The sequence below is a fragment of the Lithobates pipiens genome, unplaced genomic scaffold (assembly GCF_037356315.1).
Source record: "Lithobates pipiens isolate NorthernLeopardFrog02 unplaced genomic scaffold, aLitPip1_a1.2 Scaffold_35, whole genome shotgun sequence".
NCBI lineage: Eukaryota > Metazoa > Chordata > Amphibia > Anura > Ranidae > Lithobates > Lithobates pipiens.
The window spans coordinates 15,415,031-15,436,302 of NW_027507811.1; the positions used below are offsets into that span (position 1 = coordinate 15,415,031).

Consider the following 21,272-nt stretch of genomic DNA (forward strand, 5'->3'; position numbering starts at 1 on the left):
GTATCAGTGCTCTCTATCTCGGTGCTGGTGTCAGTGCTCTCTATCATGGTGCTGGTGTTAGTGCTCTCTATCACGGTGCTGATGTGGTGTCAGTGCTCTCTATCTCAGTGCTGGTGTCAGTACTCTCTATCACGGTGCTTATGTGGTGTCAGTGCTCTCTATCTCGGTGCTGGTGTCAGTGCTCTCTATCACGGTGCTGGTGTCAGTGCTCTCTATCATGGTGCTGGTGTTAGTGCTCTCTATCACGGTGCTGATGTGGTGTCAGTGCTCTCTATCTCAGTGCTGGTGTCAGTACTCTCTATCACGGTGCTTATGTGGTGTCAGTGCTCTCTATCTCGGTGCTGGTGTCAGTGCTCTCTATCACGGTGCTGGTGTCAGTGCTCTCTATCACGGTGCTGGTTCCAGTGCTCTCTATTTCGGTGATGGTGTCAGTGTTCAGTCTCTATCGCGGTGCTGGTTTCAGACAGTGAGGGAGATAGCAGCAGAGACGCCAATCAGCAGGCAGTGCCAGCACCATGGCTGAGGATCAGCACTGGACTGGCACCTCCGGACCACTGCAGTTGAGTCCTGCATAGGTGGGGGTAAGGGCCGGGCAGAGGGAGGGGCTCAAGCACAGGTTGGCACACTGGGACACTGGCACAGGACTGCGCTGCCCTGACTGTGGCACTGATCATCTCCTGCACCCACTTCATAGCCTGGCCTGACCCTGCCTCTCCTCCATGCCCTTCATGCGCTCCTGAATTGACAAAATTTCACAGATAAAAAAAGAATACTTGTCGTTGTCGATCCCAGATTCACTTAGTACTTTTGCTATGTCAGTGGCCATGTGGTGGGACTATGTGTGCACAGCTAGTAAGTATTTTGTGGCTGAAAATATGACCTGGAGGTTTTTAAGGTTCGCCTGCCATTAAAGTGAATGGGGTCCACTGTGAACCTTGCGGTTCGCAAACTTTTGGGCACGTTCGCGGATCGCACTCGCAAAACGTCCTGTCGGAAGTTCGTCCATCACTACTGCCAAACACCAGCGGTCCTGTATCCTGCCACTCGCTGAATGCCAGGGTGTTCACGGGTGGGGGAATCCCGCTGTCAGCAGATGAGTTATGGTTGTTAAAGACGCAGCGGTTGCCCGCTCCTAAACGACCATAACTTTTCACAATGAATTTGGGTCCATCTGAAGTTATACCAGGTGGGTTAGAAAACATTTTGAATCCACCCAGCATAACGAATATACGAAACGATTCCCGGAGAAATGAAACAAATCACAAAGAAATAAAGCAAATCCCAAAAAACAAACCAGACCGACACAACAAAAACGAATAAACAAAATTATCAACCTAACAAATACATTCCGAAATGAAACAAAGCAAAGTTTTCCAGCGTTGCAGTTCTGCAGGCAGCAGTTCTAAAAACGTCCACAAGGTGGCGATCTCACTTAATATTCGGGGAACGCAGAGCAGCGAGATGATACCAAACAAAGAACAGAATTGAAGCGCTACAGACAGGAAGTTCCGGGTCAGAGGTCAGTCTGGAGAAGGAGGAGAGGAGACGTTAGAGCTGGCAGAGGTAATAAGATATTATTTTCTATTTATACCCGTGAACCCCCCGTCATGTCTGTCCTCTTCCTTCATAGTGACTGTGATGTCTGTTTATAGTGCATCTCCAACCCAATTATAGAGCCATTTATCCAACTGTCCATCCAGAGCCTCTGGTTTATAGACCAGATACATCCTAAATATATCTCTTGATTTTTCTGAGGTGTCAGGAGGTCACTGTCTATTTCTCCATGGAGGAGTGGGAGTATTTAGAAGGACACAAGGATCTCTACAAGGACGTCATGATGGACAATCAGCCGCCCCTCACATCACCGGGTAAGAGGAGACTTTATTGTAAAGGAGAGAGCAGTACGGAGGCTCCACCTAGATCCCCCATCATCTGATAAACACATAGAAACAATGTATTCAGTCAGTGTGTGTGTTTCCTACAGATGGATCCAGTAATGGGAACCCACCAGAGAGATGTCCTCGTCCTCTGTATTCCCGGGATTCCACACAGGAAGGTCACACCATCCCCCACCATCATCAGGTAGGTGGGACTCAGCATGTGGACCTAAAAATATATTTGCGGTATGGGGTAACATCTCTTGCTCCTTGTTACAAATGTATTCTTTCATTTTTGGGGTTTAGGGTGAAAACATAAAAGGCATTAAAGTTGAGGTTAAAGAGGAAGAAGAAGAGAGGTTGGTGAGTGGAGATCAGCAGTCTATGGAGGAGGGTTGTACTCTGTATTCCCAGAATTCTACATGGGAAGGACACCAATATACAGAGAATGATCAGGTACTGTAGATGGAACTGGGCGAAAAATTCTAAACTAATTCTATAAGAGGACATTCTTCTATGTCATCTCTTATTGGCAGCAGTGTCTCCAGATGTTATTAAAATTTTTTTACATCTCTGGAATTTAGAATGAAGAACGGAAAGACATCAAAGTTGAACATAAAGAGGAAGAAGAAGAAGAGAGGTTGGTGAGTGGAGATCAGCAGTCTATGGAGGAGGGTTGTCCTCTGTATTCCCAGAATTCTACGTGGGAAGATCACCTCTATACAGAGAATGATCAGGTAGAAAACCTAGGTAGCCTCAGGTAGCAACCGGAAAACCAAAAAATTATTCTATAAGAGGACATTCTTCTATGTCATTATTGGCAGCAGTGTTTCCAGATGTTATATTTTATCATCTCTGGAATTTAGAATGAAGAACGGAAAGACATCAAAGTTGAGAAAAAAGAGGAAGAAGAAGAGAGGTTGGTGAGTGGAGATCAGCAGTCTATGGAGGAGGGGGAGATGATTATGGAAAGTAAACCGGAGGAATCTTCTCTACATATGGACACAAGTAAGTCATAAACACTAAATAGAGAACTTTCACATTCTATTCATTTAGTTAAAAGAATTCCTTCTTTGTTCCAAAAGGCAGATAATTCCCCAAATCAACATTCTGCAATGATTCTTACAAATATTAGAAGCTCTTCCAGTCTGCTAGAACAAGTTCCTGTGGAAGACTATGAAAGGTCCATCTCCATTCCTCAATATAACGTCATGTTCCCAACAAATGAGGAGATACTGTACACCATATGAAAGGTCCATCTCCATTCCTCAATATAATGTCATGTTCCCAACAAATGAGGAGATACTGTACACCATATGAAAGGTCCATCTCCATTACTCAATATAACGTCATGTTCCCAACAAATGAGGAGGAGATACTGTACACCATATGAAAGGTCCATCTCCATTCCTCAATATAACGTCATGTTCCCAACAAATGAGGAGGAGATACTGTACATCATATGAAAGGTCCATCTCCATTCCTCAATATAACGTCATGTTCCCAACAAATGAGGAGGAGATACTGTACATCATATGAAAGGTCCATCTCCATTCCTCAATATAACGTCATGTTCCCAACAAATGAGGAGGAGATACTGTACACCATATGAAAGGTCCATCTCCATTCCTCAATATAACGTCATGTTCTCAACAAATGAGGAGGAGATACTGTACACCGTATGAAAGGTTCATCTCCATTCCTCAATATAACGTCATGTTCCCAACAAATGAGGAGGAGATACTGTACATCATATGAAAGATCCATCTCCATTCCTCAATATAACGTCATGTTCCCAACAAATGAGGAGGAGATACTGTACACCATATGAAAGGTCCATCTCCATTCCTCAATATAACGTCATGTTCCCAACAAATGAGGAGGAGATACTGTACACCATATGAAAGGTCCATCTCCATTCCTCAATATAACGTCATGTTCCCAACAAATGAGGAGGAGATACTGTACACCATGTAAAGGATTTATCTACAATTCCTTATCTTTATCCAACTGATGTATTAGAGACAATGTAGGACTTGAGGGCTGCATGTGACCCTGTTGTACTTATTGTGAGGCTCTCAAACATGGGCCGCCGTAGTTGGAGTTTTCCTTACCTAGATAATTACTCTGGCAATTGAACTGCCATTTGTTGGTTAAATGGTTTAATTTTTTTTTTTTTCACATTTTCTTTTCACCCTTGTAGTCAGTTTTCTCTCTCTCACCATCATGCCCATTGTATACATATGACTTCTGAATACAAGATGTATGAGAACAGATATGACTTATATTAAATCTTGCTTTCCAGCAGATGGACGGTGTTCCTGGAATATAAATACATCGGAGGGACATCTTATTATATCTCCAGATTGTAAGGCAGAAGATACTGACATTCCACAATATTCTCCGAAAGTGACCTCTGATTGGTTGGTTAGATCAACAGATCCTTCTAATCCTGAGGAACCTTCTGATAAACTCCATACTATGACTTCAGATGTCCATCTAAGTTCTCACAATGCTGACAGATCACCAGATCCATCCAATCCCCAGGAATCATCTTCAAGCCATAAGAGGGTTCACACAGGAGAACATTCATTTTCATGTTCAGATTGTGGGAAATCTTTCACTGCAAACAAAAACCTTCTTAAGCACCAGAGAATTCACACAGGTGAGCGTCCTTATCCATGTCCAGAGTGCGAGAAAAGTTTCATTTGGAAATCAGTCCTGGTTGCCCATCAAAGAATACACACGGGTGAGCGTCCTTTCTCTTGTTCAGAGTGCGGGAAAGGTTTCCTTAAAAAAGAAACCCTTATTATACACCAGAGAACTCACACAGGTGAACATCCTTATGTATGTTCAGAGTGCGGGAAATGTTTCATTGAAAAAAAAAACCTTCTTAGACATCAGAAAATTCACACGGGTGAGCGTCCCTTTTCATGTTCAGAGTGTGGGAAAAGTTTTACTCGTAAAGCACAACTTGTTGTACACCTGAACATTCACACGGGTGAGCGTCCTTTCCCTTGCTCAGAGTGCGGGAAACGTTTCATTAAAAAAGGAAATCTTACTAAACACCAGAGAACTCACACCAGTGAGCGTCCTTTCCTTTGTTCGGAGTGCGGGAAAGGCTTCTTTAAAAAAGAAAGACTTATCGTACACAACAGAACTCACACGGGTGAGCGTCCTTATCCATGTTCAGAGTGCGGGAAATCTTTCGCTCAAGAAGGAGCACTTGTTGAACATCAGAAGATTCACACAGGTGTGCGTCCATATCCATGTTCAGAGTGTGGGAAATCCTTCATTCATAAAAGAGTCCTTGTTAAACACCAGAAAATTCACACGGGTGAGCGTCCTTATTCATGTTCAGAGTGCGGGAAATGTTTCGGTGTGAAAGGAAACCTTGTTAAACACCAGAGACTTCACACAGGTCCGGATCTTTCGCTCAGGAAGGAGCAATTGTTGAACATCAGAGAAGTCACATAGGTGAGCACCCTTATGCATATCCAGAATGCGGGAAATCTTTCTCTTATACAGGAGTCCGTGTTAAACACCGGAGAATTCACACTGGTGAGCGCCTCTATTCATGTTCAGAGTGCAGGAAATGTTTCAGTGTAAAAGCACACCTTGTGCAAGACAAGAGAATTCACATGGATGAGCGTCCTTCTTCATATTCAAAGTGCGGAAATTTTTCAATCATAAAGGAAACCTTCAGAAACACCAGAGAAGACACAACTCAGAGCGGCCTGATTGCATTCAGTGTGCGGAAAATTTTACAGATCAGAACATCAGAGAGAACCCACCTGCTGATTCTTATGACAAATGGACGATGACTTTTCCAGGTGGAACTGTTGAGTCCATAGAACATCTGGAGGACAAGAAATTGTTCTTCAAAGGGGCACATCCCGGGAAAAGTGAGATTTCATTTCTAGGTGGAGTTTGATGGAGCGAGTCTTCCCTTGTCTTCTTCTATTTCTTGGAGACTCTGATGATGGGACATCCCAAGAGGACAAATGTTCCCCTACGAGCCTCAGATTCTCCTAGGGAGGGGGTCAGATAGTCCCAAGTGGTGTACAAAGCACATCACAGTACATTGGGGGTATAGTAAGAATGTTTTAGTTTTTAGGGGTGCGGTGTGATCGGTATAATCCCATAAGGAATAAATGATAGGAACACGGATCTCATATGAAATAGTACTGAGCTAGTCCAATATTTACACTGACAGCACCATGAAAATTGCCCATTGGTGGTCAGTTGGAAAAAAGCTCACATACACTTCCTGTCTTCTATAGAAGACTTCCTGTCTTGGTATAAGTGAGATCACCGCCTTGTGGAGCTCAGAAGAACTGCAGCCCCGAGAAACATCTCAGACTGAGAACACGGCTTTGTGGTCTCATCTCCTCCCACCAAGGAGGATAGAAATACAGTGGCAAGACGAGAAGAAAAGATCGATCGCACACTTGAATTCAAAAGAAGCTGTCGAGATTTCTTTATTGTCATGAGCCAGACAAAATTGCAATAATGATCAGTTGACGCGTTTCACATGAAAAGAACCGCGCTTGTTCACAGTACGGTTCTTTTCGTGTGAAACGCATCAACTGATCATCATTGCAATTTTGTCTGGCTCATGACAATAAAGAAATCGCAACAGTTTCTTTTGGATTCAAGTGTGCGATAGATCTTTTCTTCTCTTCTTGATATTGACTATGGTGATGAGCCGGGATTAGCACCTTGGATCGGATGTGTCCATTTTTTGCCCAAAGCGGTGTGTGCACCCTTGTTCTGTTTCCTAGAAATAGAGTGGAGCCTTGGATTATGAGCATCATCCGTTCCAGGAGAATGCTTGTAATCCAAAGCACTCGCATATCAAAGCGAGTTTCCCCATAGAAGTTGACTTCTACTGCATGCAATACTATATGGCCAGATGTGGGGGGGGGGCGCCAGAGAGACTCAGAAATACTATATATAATATATACTAATATTTCCGAACGGCTCCGAGTGTCTCCAGTTCCCCAGCACCTCTGGCCAAATGCGGTACTGCAGTGGTCATCAACCCTGTCCTCAGGGCCCACTAACAGTCCAGGTTTTATGTATTACCTTGGGGAAATGCAGACTAGAATACTGCAATCACTGAGCAGTAAATGAGATCACCTGTGATGTATTTCAGTTATCTTGAAAACCTGGCCTGTTAGTGGGCCCTGAGGACAGGAGTTGATGACCAGTGTGGCACTGCACACCACAGAGGCTTGAATCCTGCTCGTTTTGAGAGAGAACACTTGCAATCATATTGCGAAATGCTTGTTAACCACGTTACTTGCAATCTGAGGTTCTACTGTATACACTATATTTCCAAAAGTATTGGGACACCTGCCTTTTCACATACATGAACTTTAATGGCATCCCAGTCTTCGTCCGTAGGGTTCAATACTGAGCTGGCCCACCCTTTGCAGCTATAGCAGTTTCAACTCTTCTGGGAAGGCCGTCCACAAGGTTTAGGAGTGTGTCTATGGGAATGTTTGACCATAACTGATCACATGTGCAGCATTATGGCAGTTGAAGAATCATTAGAGGCCAAGATGGCAGCTTCCTTGACTGAAAATGATAGAAGGGTTTACTTCCACTTTAATAGAACAGCTTTGGGATGAATTAAAGTTGAGGCCTTCTGAACAAAACATCAGTGCCCGACCTCACAAATGCTCTTCTGGAAGAATGGTCAAACATTCCCATAGAAAAACTCCTAGACCTTGTGGACGGCCTTCCCAGAAGAGTTGAAGCTGTTATACCTGTAAAGGGTGGACCAACTCGATATTGAACCCTACGGACTAATGCCCTGTACATACGGTCAGACTTTCCGATGGAAAATGTGCGATCTGATGTTGTCAGAAAATCCGATCGTGTGGGGGCTCTATCGGACTTTTTCCGTCGGAATTTCCGACACACGAAGTTTGAGAGCAGGTCAAACATTCCCATAGAAACACTCTTAGACCTTGTGGACGGCCTTCCCAGAAGAGTTGAAGCTGTTATAGCTGCAAAGGGTGGGCCAACTCGATATTGAACCCTACGGACTAATGCCCTGTACATACGGTCGGACTTTCCGATGGAAAATGTGCGATCTGATGTTGTTGTCAGAAAATCCGATCGTGTGGGGGCTCTATCGGACTTTTTCCGTCGGAATTTCAGACACACGAAGTTTGAGAGCAGGTCAAACATTCCCATAGAAACACTCTTAGACCCTGTGGACGGCCTTCCCAGAAGAGTTGAAGCTGTTATAGCTGCAAAGGGTGGGCCAACCCAATATTGAACCCTATGGACTAAGACTGGAATGCCATTAAAGTTCACGTGCGTGTAAAGTTTGGGGGTCGGGTGTTCCAAAAGGATGGGAGAAGTCCTAGAGAAGAACATGGGAGGAGGTGACAAGGGAGTTAGAGAGAAGGAGGTCCTGAAAGGAGCAAAGTGGATGTTTAGGGTGATATTTGTGAGTTGTAAATGACTTTGTAAATTAATGAATATTAAATTGGAACTAAACCCATCCATTTAAGGGTTGCAAAAACAGTTACATTCCCAGGAAGTACTAGGAATGCTAACTCTCACATTGGTTGTTCTCTCGACCGTATATCAAAGCATCAAATGTCTGGTGTCATAACTGATCACATAGGCGGCACCATGATAGTTGAAGATCAAAGGCCAAGATGGCGGCGTCCTTGGCTGAAAACGATAGGGAGGGTTTAGTTCCGCTTCAATTTTTTTTATAAAAATTGGTGAATTTTGGTGTAAGTTGGGTGAATCTTGGGTGAAAACATTGATAAATAGACCCCTAAAGCTTCATTTTATTGTACAGTATGTTATTCATTTCTCATGAGTTTTTAAAATAAACAAGAAAGGTCCGCACTTTACAATATTTTGTTCTCAGTCCAATTTTGTTTTTTTAGAAATGATCATAGTTCTTGCATGATCGGAATGTGATGAGTTCATAGAGATTCACCCATTGGTGTTTTATTAATGAGATGGAGAGTCCAGAAGTTCCAGTTCTGCACAGGTGTCAGGGGAAGTATACATGGAGCCACTACAAATGCCATATACAGTGCCTTGAAAAAGTATTCACACCCCATTCGAATATTCCACATTTTGTTATCTTACAACCAAAAACGTAAATGTATTTTACTGGGATTTTATGTGATGGACCAACACAAAGTGGCTCATAATTGTGAAATTGTAAAGGAATTCCTGTAAAATATTCCCAGTGCTGCCATCTTGGCTATCCTGCTCATGAACACCTTCATAGGCTCCGTCATTTTATAATCATTATCCGTGGTGATACACCCAAAAGGAAGGAAAAGCAGACTTTGACTACCAACCCCTTTACAAGAAAATGAAGAAACCAATAAAATATATGACACGTCCGAATAAAAATGTGAAAGAAAACATGTTATACTTTATTCATGAAAAAAAAACATTTAAACCATATACATTATATAGCACTGACCCCCCCAAAGGAGCGGCTGGTTTTATTCGGGCTTACCGTTACCTCACCTGCTCGCTTCTCCGTCACAGGGGTCCCGTTGGAAAGTAGCCCAAAGGGTGTTGAATCCGACACTTAGTCCTTTTTTTAACATTTATTCAGGATAAGCACAAAAGTCCTTCAATAGAGGGTCAGAGGATAAAGGAGGAGTTCAGGCACCTAGTAATTGCGGGTTAGAGGTATTGGTCAGATCCAGAGGATAAACAGTTCCACAGACTGGATCCAGCAACCATCGGATAGGCCCCTCTCACTTGACCTAGCAGCCGATGAGATGCTAAACAAAGTCACTGCCACAGACTTGTCAATTAAACTTTAAGAAATCTTGAGAGTTTAGAAGAACTACCATACAGTACCAGATTCTTTCAGCTGACCCGGCGATACTGTATGGGTTTTGATCTGGGATGCTTCCTCAAACTGAGTTTCCAGACTCCTCCAGAGACACCAGCCTTGCGCTCGGTCCTCTACTAGAAAAGTCCTCCCCTGGATCCTCCCTTCAGGCGATACAGCACAGGACCACCCCTGGATCAGTAGGCCCCAAGACCTTTGTGGGCCTACCCTCCCAGTTGTACAGCCTTGGGCCAGCTGGCCCCGAGGCGCAGAACCAATGCGACACAGATCCCAGGCCAGGAGGGCCATGAAGTCAGGATAGCGGACCCCGCAAAAGAACATCAAAAAATGGCGTCGGTACCTTAAATACCCACTCCTAGAATGCATAGCAGGGAAGACACTCCCACTGACGACACGCAACTTTGTTTCCGGATCAATGGAAAAAAAGATCACCAACAACAACTTGAAAACTGCCTCAAATCAATAGAGGACTGGATGACCACTAACTCCCTCCACCTGAACGAATCAAAGACAGAGCTTCTTATCTTACACCCAAATCATAAGCCCGCAACCAAAACCTCCTGGTCTCCACCAACCGTCTTTGGGCAGACTATCTCCCCAAAGACCAAAGCCAAGAGTCACGGGGTTATTTTAGATGCACAAATGTCAATGGATGCGTAAATAGGATCTGTAGTCAGTGGATCTCACCATCTGCTGCGCATGCTTCGCAGACTCATCCCTTTTATCCCAAAGAATGACAAAGCAGTGGTAGTTGGAACAATCATTAATTCACGACTGGACTACGCAAATTCGCTTTACATAGGATTACCACAATATCAACTTGCGCGATTACAACTGATCCAAAACACGGCGGCAAGGCTGATAACAGGAAAAAAACCCCGGGAATCCATCTCTCCTTCACTGAGGAGCTTACATTGGCTAACCGTAAAAAATCGGATCACGTTCAAGACCCTTTGCCTCACCCACAAATGCGTGCATAGAGAAGCTCCGCAATACCTAATGGAGAAAATAAATCATTACACACCAAACTGCAGTCTTCCATCAGCCAACAAAAACCTCCTCCTCGTGCCCAAAGCCCGGTATAAATCCAAGGGGGATCGGAGATTCGCTGTCCAAGGGCCTCGGCTATGGAATGCTCTACCAATCAACATCCGCCTGGAAGAAAATCACCTGGCTTTTAGGAAAAAACTCAAGACCTTCCTCTTTTAGCAGATGATCAAAGCTCGCCACAGCGCCTAGAGGCGATTCAGTTCGCATTGTGCGCTATACAAGTATTTCATTCATTCATTCATTCACTGAGCTATTTCTGAGCAAGAGGTAATATTCAATACTTCCAGCCTGCTGCATTTCCATTCCCACCGGCGGGGACAGTGACACCTACGGTCAAGTGGGAACCAGTGCAACCCAGCTGGACTGGTACAGAAACCAGAACTTTTAGGGAAAATTAGCCTGAGCCAAACTATAGCTTCAGGCAACTACATTTGAAAAAAATAATAGCGTTTGCCCATCAGGAGCAAGGCGCTACAATTATAAAAATGTTGGCCAAGAATAAATTGTATTGCACTGTAGATATCTGCGATTCGGTTTGTTCAGATTCGTTTTTTTGGGAGAAAATGTATTTTCCAGATTTTCAGATTCAGATGTGTCTAAATTTCCAAATGAGCATAGAGACAAATGGCAATGTTTCATTTGAATAACTGGGATTGTTAAGGAGCAGGTGGCTGCCGCGTCCTTGACAACCATGACTCCCCCACTGTTTCCCCCACTGTCAGCAGAATGTGAGCAAAACACCAGGCCCTTCAGGTTTGGTATGGATTTTGAGAAGAACCTCAACACCAGAATGTGTGGAAAAAAAATGTCTTATGATCCTTCCCAAACTCCATACCAGACCATTTGCATAGTATGTATTTTAAGCGGAAACCCATGCCCCAATTTTTTTTTTTTTTTTTACATATCGTGAGGTCCCCCCCAAACTCAATACCAGATCATTTGCTCTAGTATGTACTTTAAGGGGAAACCCATGCCTGATTTTTTTTTTTTAACTAGTTGCTGACCGCCGGCCGTCAAATGACGGCCAGGCGGCGCACCTATTGTGGCGGGAGGCCGTCATATGACGGCCTCAAGTTTAAACAGGAAATGCGCGCGATCGAGCGCGCGCATCCCTGTTTCTTCGGTGGCGGCGTGTCACGGAGACACCGCTCGCCACCGAAGGGGGTGAACAGCCATTCGTTATGGCTGTTTACCACGTGATCGGCCGTGATGAAGTCACGGCCGATCACAGATGGTCACACCCCGAACGTGCACGGCGCATGCGCGCGATCGCGAGCGCGCTGCGCGTGCACGTCGGTGGCGGCGTGTTCCCCGGGAACACTGCTCGTCACCGACGCTGGTAAACAGCCATTGGCCGGCTGGTTACCCACGTGATCGGCTGTGATACTTTCACAGCCAATCACAAAAATGTAAACAAACTGCGGTAACGGGATGTTACCGGGTTCTCCTCCTCACACACCGATCGTGTGTGAGGAGGAGATTGCGGTAACATCTCGTTACCGCATACAGTGTACACCAATCATACTGATTGCCCCCCCCCCATAAAGAGGACCTGTCACCACCCCTCATAGTACCTGTCAATCACAGTTCATCAGAGTACCTGTCACAGTCCATCAGAGTATTTGAGTACCTGTCACAGCACATCAGAGTACCCGAGTACCTGTCACAGCCCATCAGAGTACCTGTCAGCCCATCAGAGTACCCGAGTACCTGTCACAGTTCATCTGAGTACCCGAGTACCTGTCACAGCCCATCAGAGTACCCGAGTACCTGTCACAGCCCATCAGAGTACCCGAGTACCTGTCACGGCACATCAGAGTACCCGAGTACCTGTCACGGCACATCAGAGTACCCGAGTACCTGTCACGGCACATCAGAGTACCCGAGTACCTGTCACGGCACATCAGGGTACCCGAGTACCTGTCACAGCCCATCAGGGTACCCGAGTACCTGTCACGGCCCATCAGGGTACCCGAGTACCTGTCACGGCCCATCAGGGTACCCGAGTACCTGTCACGGCCCATCAGGGTACCCGAGTACCTGTCACAGTCCATTAGAGTACCGAGTACCTGTCACAGTCCATCAGGGTACCCGAGTACCTGTCACAGTCCATCAGGGTACCCGAGTACCTGTCACAGTCCATTAGAGTACCGAGTACCTGTCACAGTCCATTAGAGTACCCGAGTACCTGTCACAGTCCATTAGAGTACCGAGTACCTGTCACAGTCCATCAGGGTACCCGAGTACCTGTCACAGCCCATCTGAGTACCCGAGTACCTGTTCCAGTCCATCTGTGTACCAGAGTACCTGTCACAGTCCATTTGAGTACCTGTCACCGCCCTTCAGAGTACCCAAATACCAGTCACCAAACCATCAGAGTACCTGTCACCAGGACATCAGAGTACCCGAGTACCTGTCACTAGGCCATCAGAGTACCCGAGTACCTGTCACCAGGCCATCAGAGTACCCGAGTACCTGTCACCAGGCCATCAGAGTACCCGAGAATCTGTCACCAGGCCATCAGAGTACCCGAGTACCTGTCACCAGGCCATCAGAGTACCCGAGTACCTGCCACCAGGCCATCAGAGTACCCGAGTACCTGTCACCAGACCATCAGAGTACCCGAGTACCTGTCACCAGACCATCAGAGTACCCGAGTACCTGTCACCAGGCCATCAGAGTACCCGAGTACCTATTTTCAGCCCATGTCTCATAGAATATACGTTAGGGTGTTTGCTTTCCAAAATGGGGTCATTTTGTGGGTAATTTCACTGTCCTGGTGGTCCAGGACCTTCAAAAGTGTGATGGGTAGGAATGAAATGAGATGTGTCATTTATGCTCCTAGAACGCCTGAACGTACTACTTCAATGTTCGGCCTCTCTATGTGGCCAGGCTGTGTAAAAGTCCTACACATGTGGTATCGCCATACTCGGGAGGAGTAGCAGAATGTATTTTGGGGTGTAATTTTTGCTATATACATGCTATGTGTTAGAAATATCTTATAAATTGACAATTTTGTGTAAAAAAAAAAATGCGTTTTAATTTTTTTCCACATATTCCAAAAACTTCTGGGGTGTTTGCTTTCCAAAATGGGGTAATTTTATGGGAAATTCCATTGTCCTGGTACTCCAGGGCCTTCAAAAGTGTAATAGGTGGTTGAGAAATTAGATGCGTAATTTTTGCTCGTAGAACGTCTGAAGGTACTACATCAATGTTAGTGCTCTGTATGTGGCCAGGCTGTGTAAAAGTCCTACACATGTGGTATCGCCGTACTCGGGAAGAGTAGCAGAATGTATTTTGGGGTGTAATTTGTTGTATGCATATGCTGTGTGTGAGAAATAACCTGATAATATGACAATTTAGTAAAAAAAATAAAAAAAATCTTCATTTTGCTAAGAATTGTGGGAAAAAATGACAACTTAAAAAAACTCACCATGCTACTTACTTAATACCTTGGGATGTCTACTTTGTAAAAAGGGGTTATTTGGGGGGTATTTGTACTTTCCTGACTTGTTAGTGTCTCAAGAAATGAGATACACCTGATGTACTGAAGGCCTGATCAGAAGTGATCAATTTTCAGTGATTGGCGCCATAGTTTGTAGACTCTATAACTTTCACAAAGACCAAATAATATATACTAATGTGGGTTATTTTTACCAAAAATATGTAGCAGTATAAATTTTGGCCAAAATTTATGAAGAAAAATTACTAATTAGCAAAAATTTATGACAGAAACGAAGAAAAAGGCATTTTTTTCACAAAATTTACGTTTTATTTTATTTATAGCACAAAAAATAAAAAACCCCACTAGTGATTAAATACCACTAAAAGAAAGCTCTATTTGTGTGGAAAAAAGGACGCAAGTTTCATATGGATACAGTGTAGGATGACTGAGTAATTGTCATTCAAACTGTGAGAGCGCTGAAAGCTGAAAATCGGTCTGGTCAGGAAGGGGGTGTAACTGCACTGTATTGAGGTGGTTAATATTGTGGGGTTGTCCCCAAAATCCATACCAGACCCTTTATCCAAGCATAAGCATGCAGCAAAGCAAGTGCCCCCGCTCCTGAACCTTACTAGGCCACATGCCCTCAACACAGGGAGGTGCTTTGGGGAAGGAGGGCTTTACCCCCCAAAGCGCCTTGTCCCCAAGTTGATGAGAACAATGGCCTCTTCCCGACAACCCTGGACCAGTGGTTGTGGGGGTGACTTATCAGAATCTGTAAGCCTCCTTTAAAAAGGGTCCCCCTTCTCCTTGTGAATGAGTATGAACAAAAAATGTGCAAAGTGAAACAAATGTCCCTCCAACGTCAATCACCATGAACGCCGACCTGTACGAAAATGCCACCTGCCAAACACAACCAGTCCCGTGTCCCGTCACTCGCCGAATGCCAGGGTGTTCCCAGGTGGGGGAATCCCACTGTCAGCAGATGAGTTATGGTTGTTAAGGACGCAGCGGTCGCCCACTCCTAAACAACCATAACTTTTCTCAATGAATTCGGGTCCATCTGAAGTTATACCAGGTGGGTTAGAAAACATTTTGAATCCACCCAGCATAACGAATATACGAATCGAATCCCAAAGAAATGAAACAAAATCACGAAAAAAATTAAGCAAATCCCGAAGAAATGAAACAAATCACAAGGAAATAAAACAAATCCCGGAAAAACGAACCGACACAACAAAAACGAATAAACAAAATGATCAACCTAACAAATACATTCCAAAATTAAACAAAGCAAAGATTTCCAGCGCGCTCATGTCTAATACACAGGTACCTCTACTGCCATGTTACTGTATATAGGAAATTATATCACAAGCATTAATAAAGGTCTGGTGAGGAGACCTCTTGTAGTGTGACATCCATATAAAATATCCAATTGGGAAAACTAGTAATTGGTTCTCTAGGATGTAGACAAAATCAGCCAGTCACACGGCACAAAAGGATTGTCTGAATTAAAGTAAATTCACATGGGCAATGCAATGGCTCCGTCCTTCCAAAAACTGATGAAAAATCACCAGGTTGTCTGGATATACCAGAAATATACACTATATTGTCAAAAGTATTGGGACACCTGCCTTTACACGCATATGAACTTTAATCGCATCCCAGTCTTAGACCCCATACACACTATTAGATTTTCTGCAGATTTTTGTCTTCAGATTTGCCAAGACCACGTAGTGCAAGGGCCTGCCTGATTGCATACAAATTTAAACTCTTAAGAACTTTTCAGTGACCCGTCAGATCTGAGAGAGACTGGCGCATGATTACACATGGAGAGTTTGTTGAGTGTTGATCAGAGTGTCTCTGGTTTATTGAACTCAAAACACAGAGTATTTATGTAGATGGAAAAGGGTAGGGGCTACGAGGGACTTCCCGTATGTAATCAGAATAAGACACAAATCATCTCTAGCAAACATCTGTTTCCATTCTGATCATGCATATCCTCATGAACATATTTTACAGTTTGGACAGGAAACTTATTCTTAAGCCCCATACACACGGTCGGACTTGTACAAACTTTTCCGTGGACTTTTGTACAAAGTGTGTTGTCCACAAGTTTGTATTGCATACACACGGTCGGACTTTTTGACAACAAACACGAACGTGGTGACGTCACAACGTACTGACGCCGCTTCAAAAGAGGACGTTCAATGACTCCAGCGCCACCTTTGGTCAACTTCTGTATTGTAGTCTGATCGTTTGCAATGGTTCTGAGCATGCGTGTTTGTACCTTGTACAAAAGTCCGATGCTTTTGCATACACACGGTAGGACTTTGCTCCATCGGACTTCTGTTGTCAAAAAGTTTGTCCGTTCGCAGAGCCAACAAAAGTCCGATGAAAACAGAAAAAGTTTGTCCGATGGAGCGTACACACAGTCGGATGTTGCTCCAAAACAGCTAATTTGCATGTTTGTTGTCAAAAAGTCCGACCGTGTGTACGGGCCTTTAGGCTCTGTCTTAAACCACAAGATAAGGTCTCCTGTAAGTGAGAAACAGATGTTTGCCTACAGATAAGGACATATGTCTTCACAGAAACAGGAAGCTTGTTCAGGGAGATGGCTTAAACCACAAATAACTGACAAAATCTTACTTCTATGTAAACCAAACATGAGTCTTGCTAAAACTCACATATACATATTTAGAAAACCATAGGGAAATCATTCTAAAGAAAGAGAAATCGATTTATACATTCTCTTACAGCTTTGCGCTCTGGTCCAAATCATTTGTTGGAGGGGGGATTATGGTGTGGGGGTTGTTTTTCAGTGGTTGGACTTGGCCCTTAGTTCCAAAGAAGGAAGACGTCAGCATACCAAGACATTTTGGACAATTTCATGCTCCCAGCTTTGTGGGAACAGTTTGGGGGATGGCCCCTTCCTGTTCCAACATGACTGAGCACCAGTGCACAAAGCAAGGTCCATAAAGACATGCATGAGAGAGTTTGGGGTGGAGGAACTTGACCTCAACCCGATAGAACACCTTTGGGATGAATTAGAGCGGAGACTGCAAGCCAGGACTTCTCGTACAACATCAGTGCCTGACCTCGCAAATGCGCTTTTGGAAGAATGGTCAAACATTCCCAGAGACACACTCCTATACCTTGTGGACGGCCTTCCCAGAAGAGTTGAAGATGTTATAGCTGCAAAGGGTGGGCCAACTCAATATTGAACCCTACAGACTAATGCCCTGTACATGCGGTCGGACTTTCCGACGGAAAATGTGCGATCTGATGTTGTTGTCGGAAAATCCGATCGTGTGGGGGCTCCATCTGACTTTTTCCGTCGGAATTTCCGACACACAAAGTTTGAGAGCAGGATCTAAAATTTTCCGACACCAAAATCCGATCGTTTAAATTCCGATCGTGTGTAGACAATTCCAACGGACAAAGTGCCACGCATGCTCAGAATAAATTACGAGATGAAAGCTATTGGCTACGGCCCTCTTTATAGTCCCGTCCTACGTGTTTTCAGATGGATTTTGACGTCGGAATGTCCGACCATGTGTACAGGGCATTAGCGTGGGATGCCATTAAAGATCATGTGTGTGCAAAGGCAGGTGTCCCAATACTTTTGGCAATATAGTCTATATATACAGAGTAAAATATGTATGCTTACATTTATGTTGTTTTTTTGGTTTGTTCTTCATATTATTATAGCTAATATTATTCCTAATATCCCCATTAATATTATCAGAATAACCCAATATAGCAACAGACATATTTATTATTTAAGTAGGGAGGATAAAAAAAAACCTATTTATTTCAGTGACGCATATTCATTCACATATATTTTATGCATTTTGATTTTTTATTATAACTTTTCATTTGTCACTCAAGATTAAAATATGCAAAAAAGTAAGAGTGTACCAAAAAGAAGCTGTCAATTTATAATAAAAAAAGAAAATATAGGCTGCAGTTCTAAAAATGTCCACAAGGTGGTGATCTCACTCATTGTTCGGAGAACGGCAAGCAGCGAGATTATACCAGAGAACAGAATTGATGCGCTACAGACAGGAAGTTCCGGGTCAGAGGTCAGTCTGGAGAAGGAGGAGAGGAGACGTTAGAGCTGGCAGAGGTAATAAGATATTATTTTCTATCTATGCCCGGGAACCCCCCCGTCATGTCCGTCCTCTTCCTCCATAGTCACTGTGATGTCTGTTTATAGTACATCTCCAACCCAAATATAGAACCATTTATCCAACTGTCCACCCAGAGCCTCTGGTTTATAGACCAGATACATCCTAAATATAGATCCATTTATCCAACTGTCCATCCAGAGCCTCTGGTTTATAGACTGGATACATCCTAAATATAGAGTCATTTATCCAACTGTCCATCCAGAGCCTCTGGTTTATAGACCAGATACATCCTAAATATAGAACCATTTATCCAACTGTCTATTCAGAGCCTCTGGTTTATAGACCGGATACATCCTAAATATAGAACCATTTATTCAGCTGTCCACCCAGAGCCTCTGGTTTATAGACCAGATACATCCTACATATAGATCCATTTATCCAACTGTCCACCCAGAGCCTCTGGTTTATATACCGGATACATCCTAAATATAGAGCCATTTATCCAACTGTCCATCCAGAGCCTCTGGTTTATAGACCAGATACATCCTAAATATAGAACCATTTATCCAACTGTCCATCTAGAGCCTCTGGTTTATAGACCGGATACATCCTAAATATAGAACCATTTATCCAACTGTCCATCCAGAGCCTCTGGTTTATAGACCGGATACATCCTAAATATAGAACCATTTATCCAACTGTCCATCCAGAGCCTCTGGTTCATAGATCGGATACATCGTAAATATCGAACCATTTATCCAACTGTCCATCCAGAGCCTCTGGTTTATAGACCGGATACATCCTAAATATAGAACCATTTATCCAACTGTCCATCCAGAGCCACTGGTTTATAGACCGGATACATCGTGATTATATCTCCTGATTTTTCTTAGGTGTCAGGATGTTACTGTCTATTTCTCCATGGAGGAGTGGGAGTATTTAGAAGGACACGAGGATCTCTACAAGGACGTCATGATGGAGAATCAGCCGCCCCTCACATCCCCGGGTAAGAGGAGACTTTATTGTAAAGGAGAGAGCAGTACGGAGGCTCCACCTAGATCCCCCATCATCTGATAAACACATAGAAACAATGTAATCAGTCAGTGTGTGTGTTTCCTACAGATGGATCCAGTAATGGAAACCCACCAGAGAGATGTCCCCGTCCTCTGTATTCCTGGGATTCCACACAGGAAGGTCACACCATCCCCCACCATCATCAGGTAGGTGGGACTGAGCATGTAGACCTAAAAATATATTTGCGTTATGGGGTAACATTCCTCTATGTCATCTCTTGCTCCTTTTTACAAATGTATTCTTTCACTTTGGGGTTTAGGGTGAAAAACTAAAAGGCATTAAAGTTGAGGTTAAAGAGGAAGAAGAAGAGAGGTTGGTGAGTGGAGATCAGCAGTCTATGGAGGAGGGTTGTCCTCTGTATTCCCAGAATTCTACGCGGGAAGATCACCACTATACAGAGAATGATCAGGTAGATGGGACTGGGCAAAAAACTCCAAAATAATTCTAAGCCCTTGTACACATGGTCGGACATTCCGACGGAAAATGTCCAATCGGACAACATTGTCGGATAATCCGATCGTGTGTGGGCTCCATCGGACTTTTTCCATCGGAATGTCTGACCAACAAAGTTTGAGAGCTGGATATAAAATTATAAAAAAAAAAAAAAAAAAAAAAATTCTATATGAGGACATTCTTCTATGTCATCTCTTATTATTGGCAGCAGTATTTCCAGGTGTTATATTTTATGATCTCTGGAATTTAGAATGAAGAACGGAAAGACATCAAAGTTGAGCATAAAGTAGAAGAAGAAGAAGAGAGGTTGGTGAGTGGAGATCAGCAGTCTATGGAGGAGGGGGAGAGGATTATGGGAAGTAAACTGGAGGAATCTTCTCTACATGAGGACACAAGTAAGTCATAAACACTAAATGAAGAAAGTTCACATTCTATTCATTAAGTTAAAAGAGTTCCTTCTTTGTTCCAAAAGGCAGATAATTCCCCAAATCAACATTCTACAATGATTCTTACAAATATTAGAAGCTCTTCCAGTCTGCTAGAACAAAATCCTGTGGAAGACTATGAAAGGTCCATCTCCATTCCTTAATATAACGTCATGTTCCCAACAAATGAGGAGGGGATACTGTACACCATATGAAAGGTCCATCTCCATTCCTCAATATAATGTCATGTTCCCAACAAATGAGGAGGAGATACTGTACACCATATGAAAGGTCCATCTCCATTCCTTAATATAACGTCATGTTCCCAACAAATGAGGAGGGGATACTGTACACCATATGAAAGATCCATCTCCATTCCTCAATATAACGTCATGTTCCCAACAAATGATGAGGAGATACTGTACACCATATGAAAGGTCCATCTCCATTCCTCAATATAACGTCATGTTCCCAACAAATGAGGAGGAGATACTGTACACCATATGAAAGGTCCATCTCCATTCCTCAATATAACGTCATGTTCCCAACAAATGAGGAGGAAATACTGTACACCATATGAAAGGTCCATCTCCATTCCTCAATATAATGTCATGTTCCCAACAAATGAGGAGGGGATACTGTACACCATATGAAAGGTCCATCTCCATTCCTCAATATAACGTCATGTTCCCAACAAATGAGGAGGAGATACTGTACACCATATGAAAGGTCCATCTCCATTCCTTAATATAACGTCATGTTCCCAACAAATGAGGAGGGGATACTGTACACCATATGAAAGGTCCATCTCCATTCCTCAATATAACGTCATGTTCCCAACAAATGAGGAGGAAATACTGTACACCATATGAAAGGTCCATCTCCATTCCTCAATATAATGTCATGTTCCCAACAAATGAGGAGGAAATACTGTACACCATATGAAAGGTCCATCTCCAT

At 43.6% G+C, this 21,272-nt stretch overlaps 1 protein-coding gene across 1 annotated transcript in view; it reads left to right on the forward strand.

Annotated features, from left to right (window-relative positions):
* The window catches only part of LOC143955512 (uncharacterized), a 103,767-nt gene that overhangs the window by 43,916 nt on the left and 38,579 nt on the right, over positions 1 to 21,272 (forward strand). Inside the window, 11 exon segments of the mRNA XM_077465546.1 lie at positions 1,756 to 1,868; positions 1,985 to 2,082; positions 2,184 to 2,333; positions 2,462 to 2,614; positions 2,744 to 2,885; positions 4,183 to 5,351; positions 5,465 to 5,547; positions 19,254 to 19,366; positions 19,483 to 19,580; positions 19,694 to 19,843; positions 20,138 to 20,282. Of these exon segments, the coding sequence (XP_077321672.1) occupies positions 1,756 to 1,868; positions 1,985 to 2,082; positions 2,184 to 2,333; positions 2,462 to 2,614; positions 2,744 to 2,885; positions 4,183 to 5,351; positions 5,465 to 5,547; positions 19,254 to 19,366; positions 19,483 to 19,580; positions 19,694 to 19,843; positions 20,138 to 20,282 (2,414 nt within the window).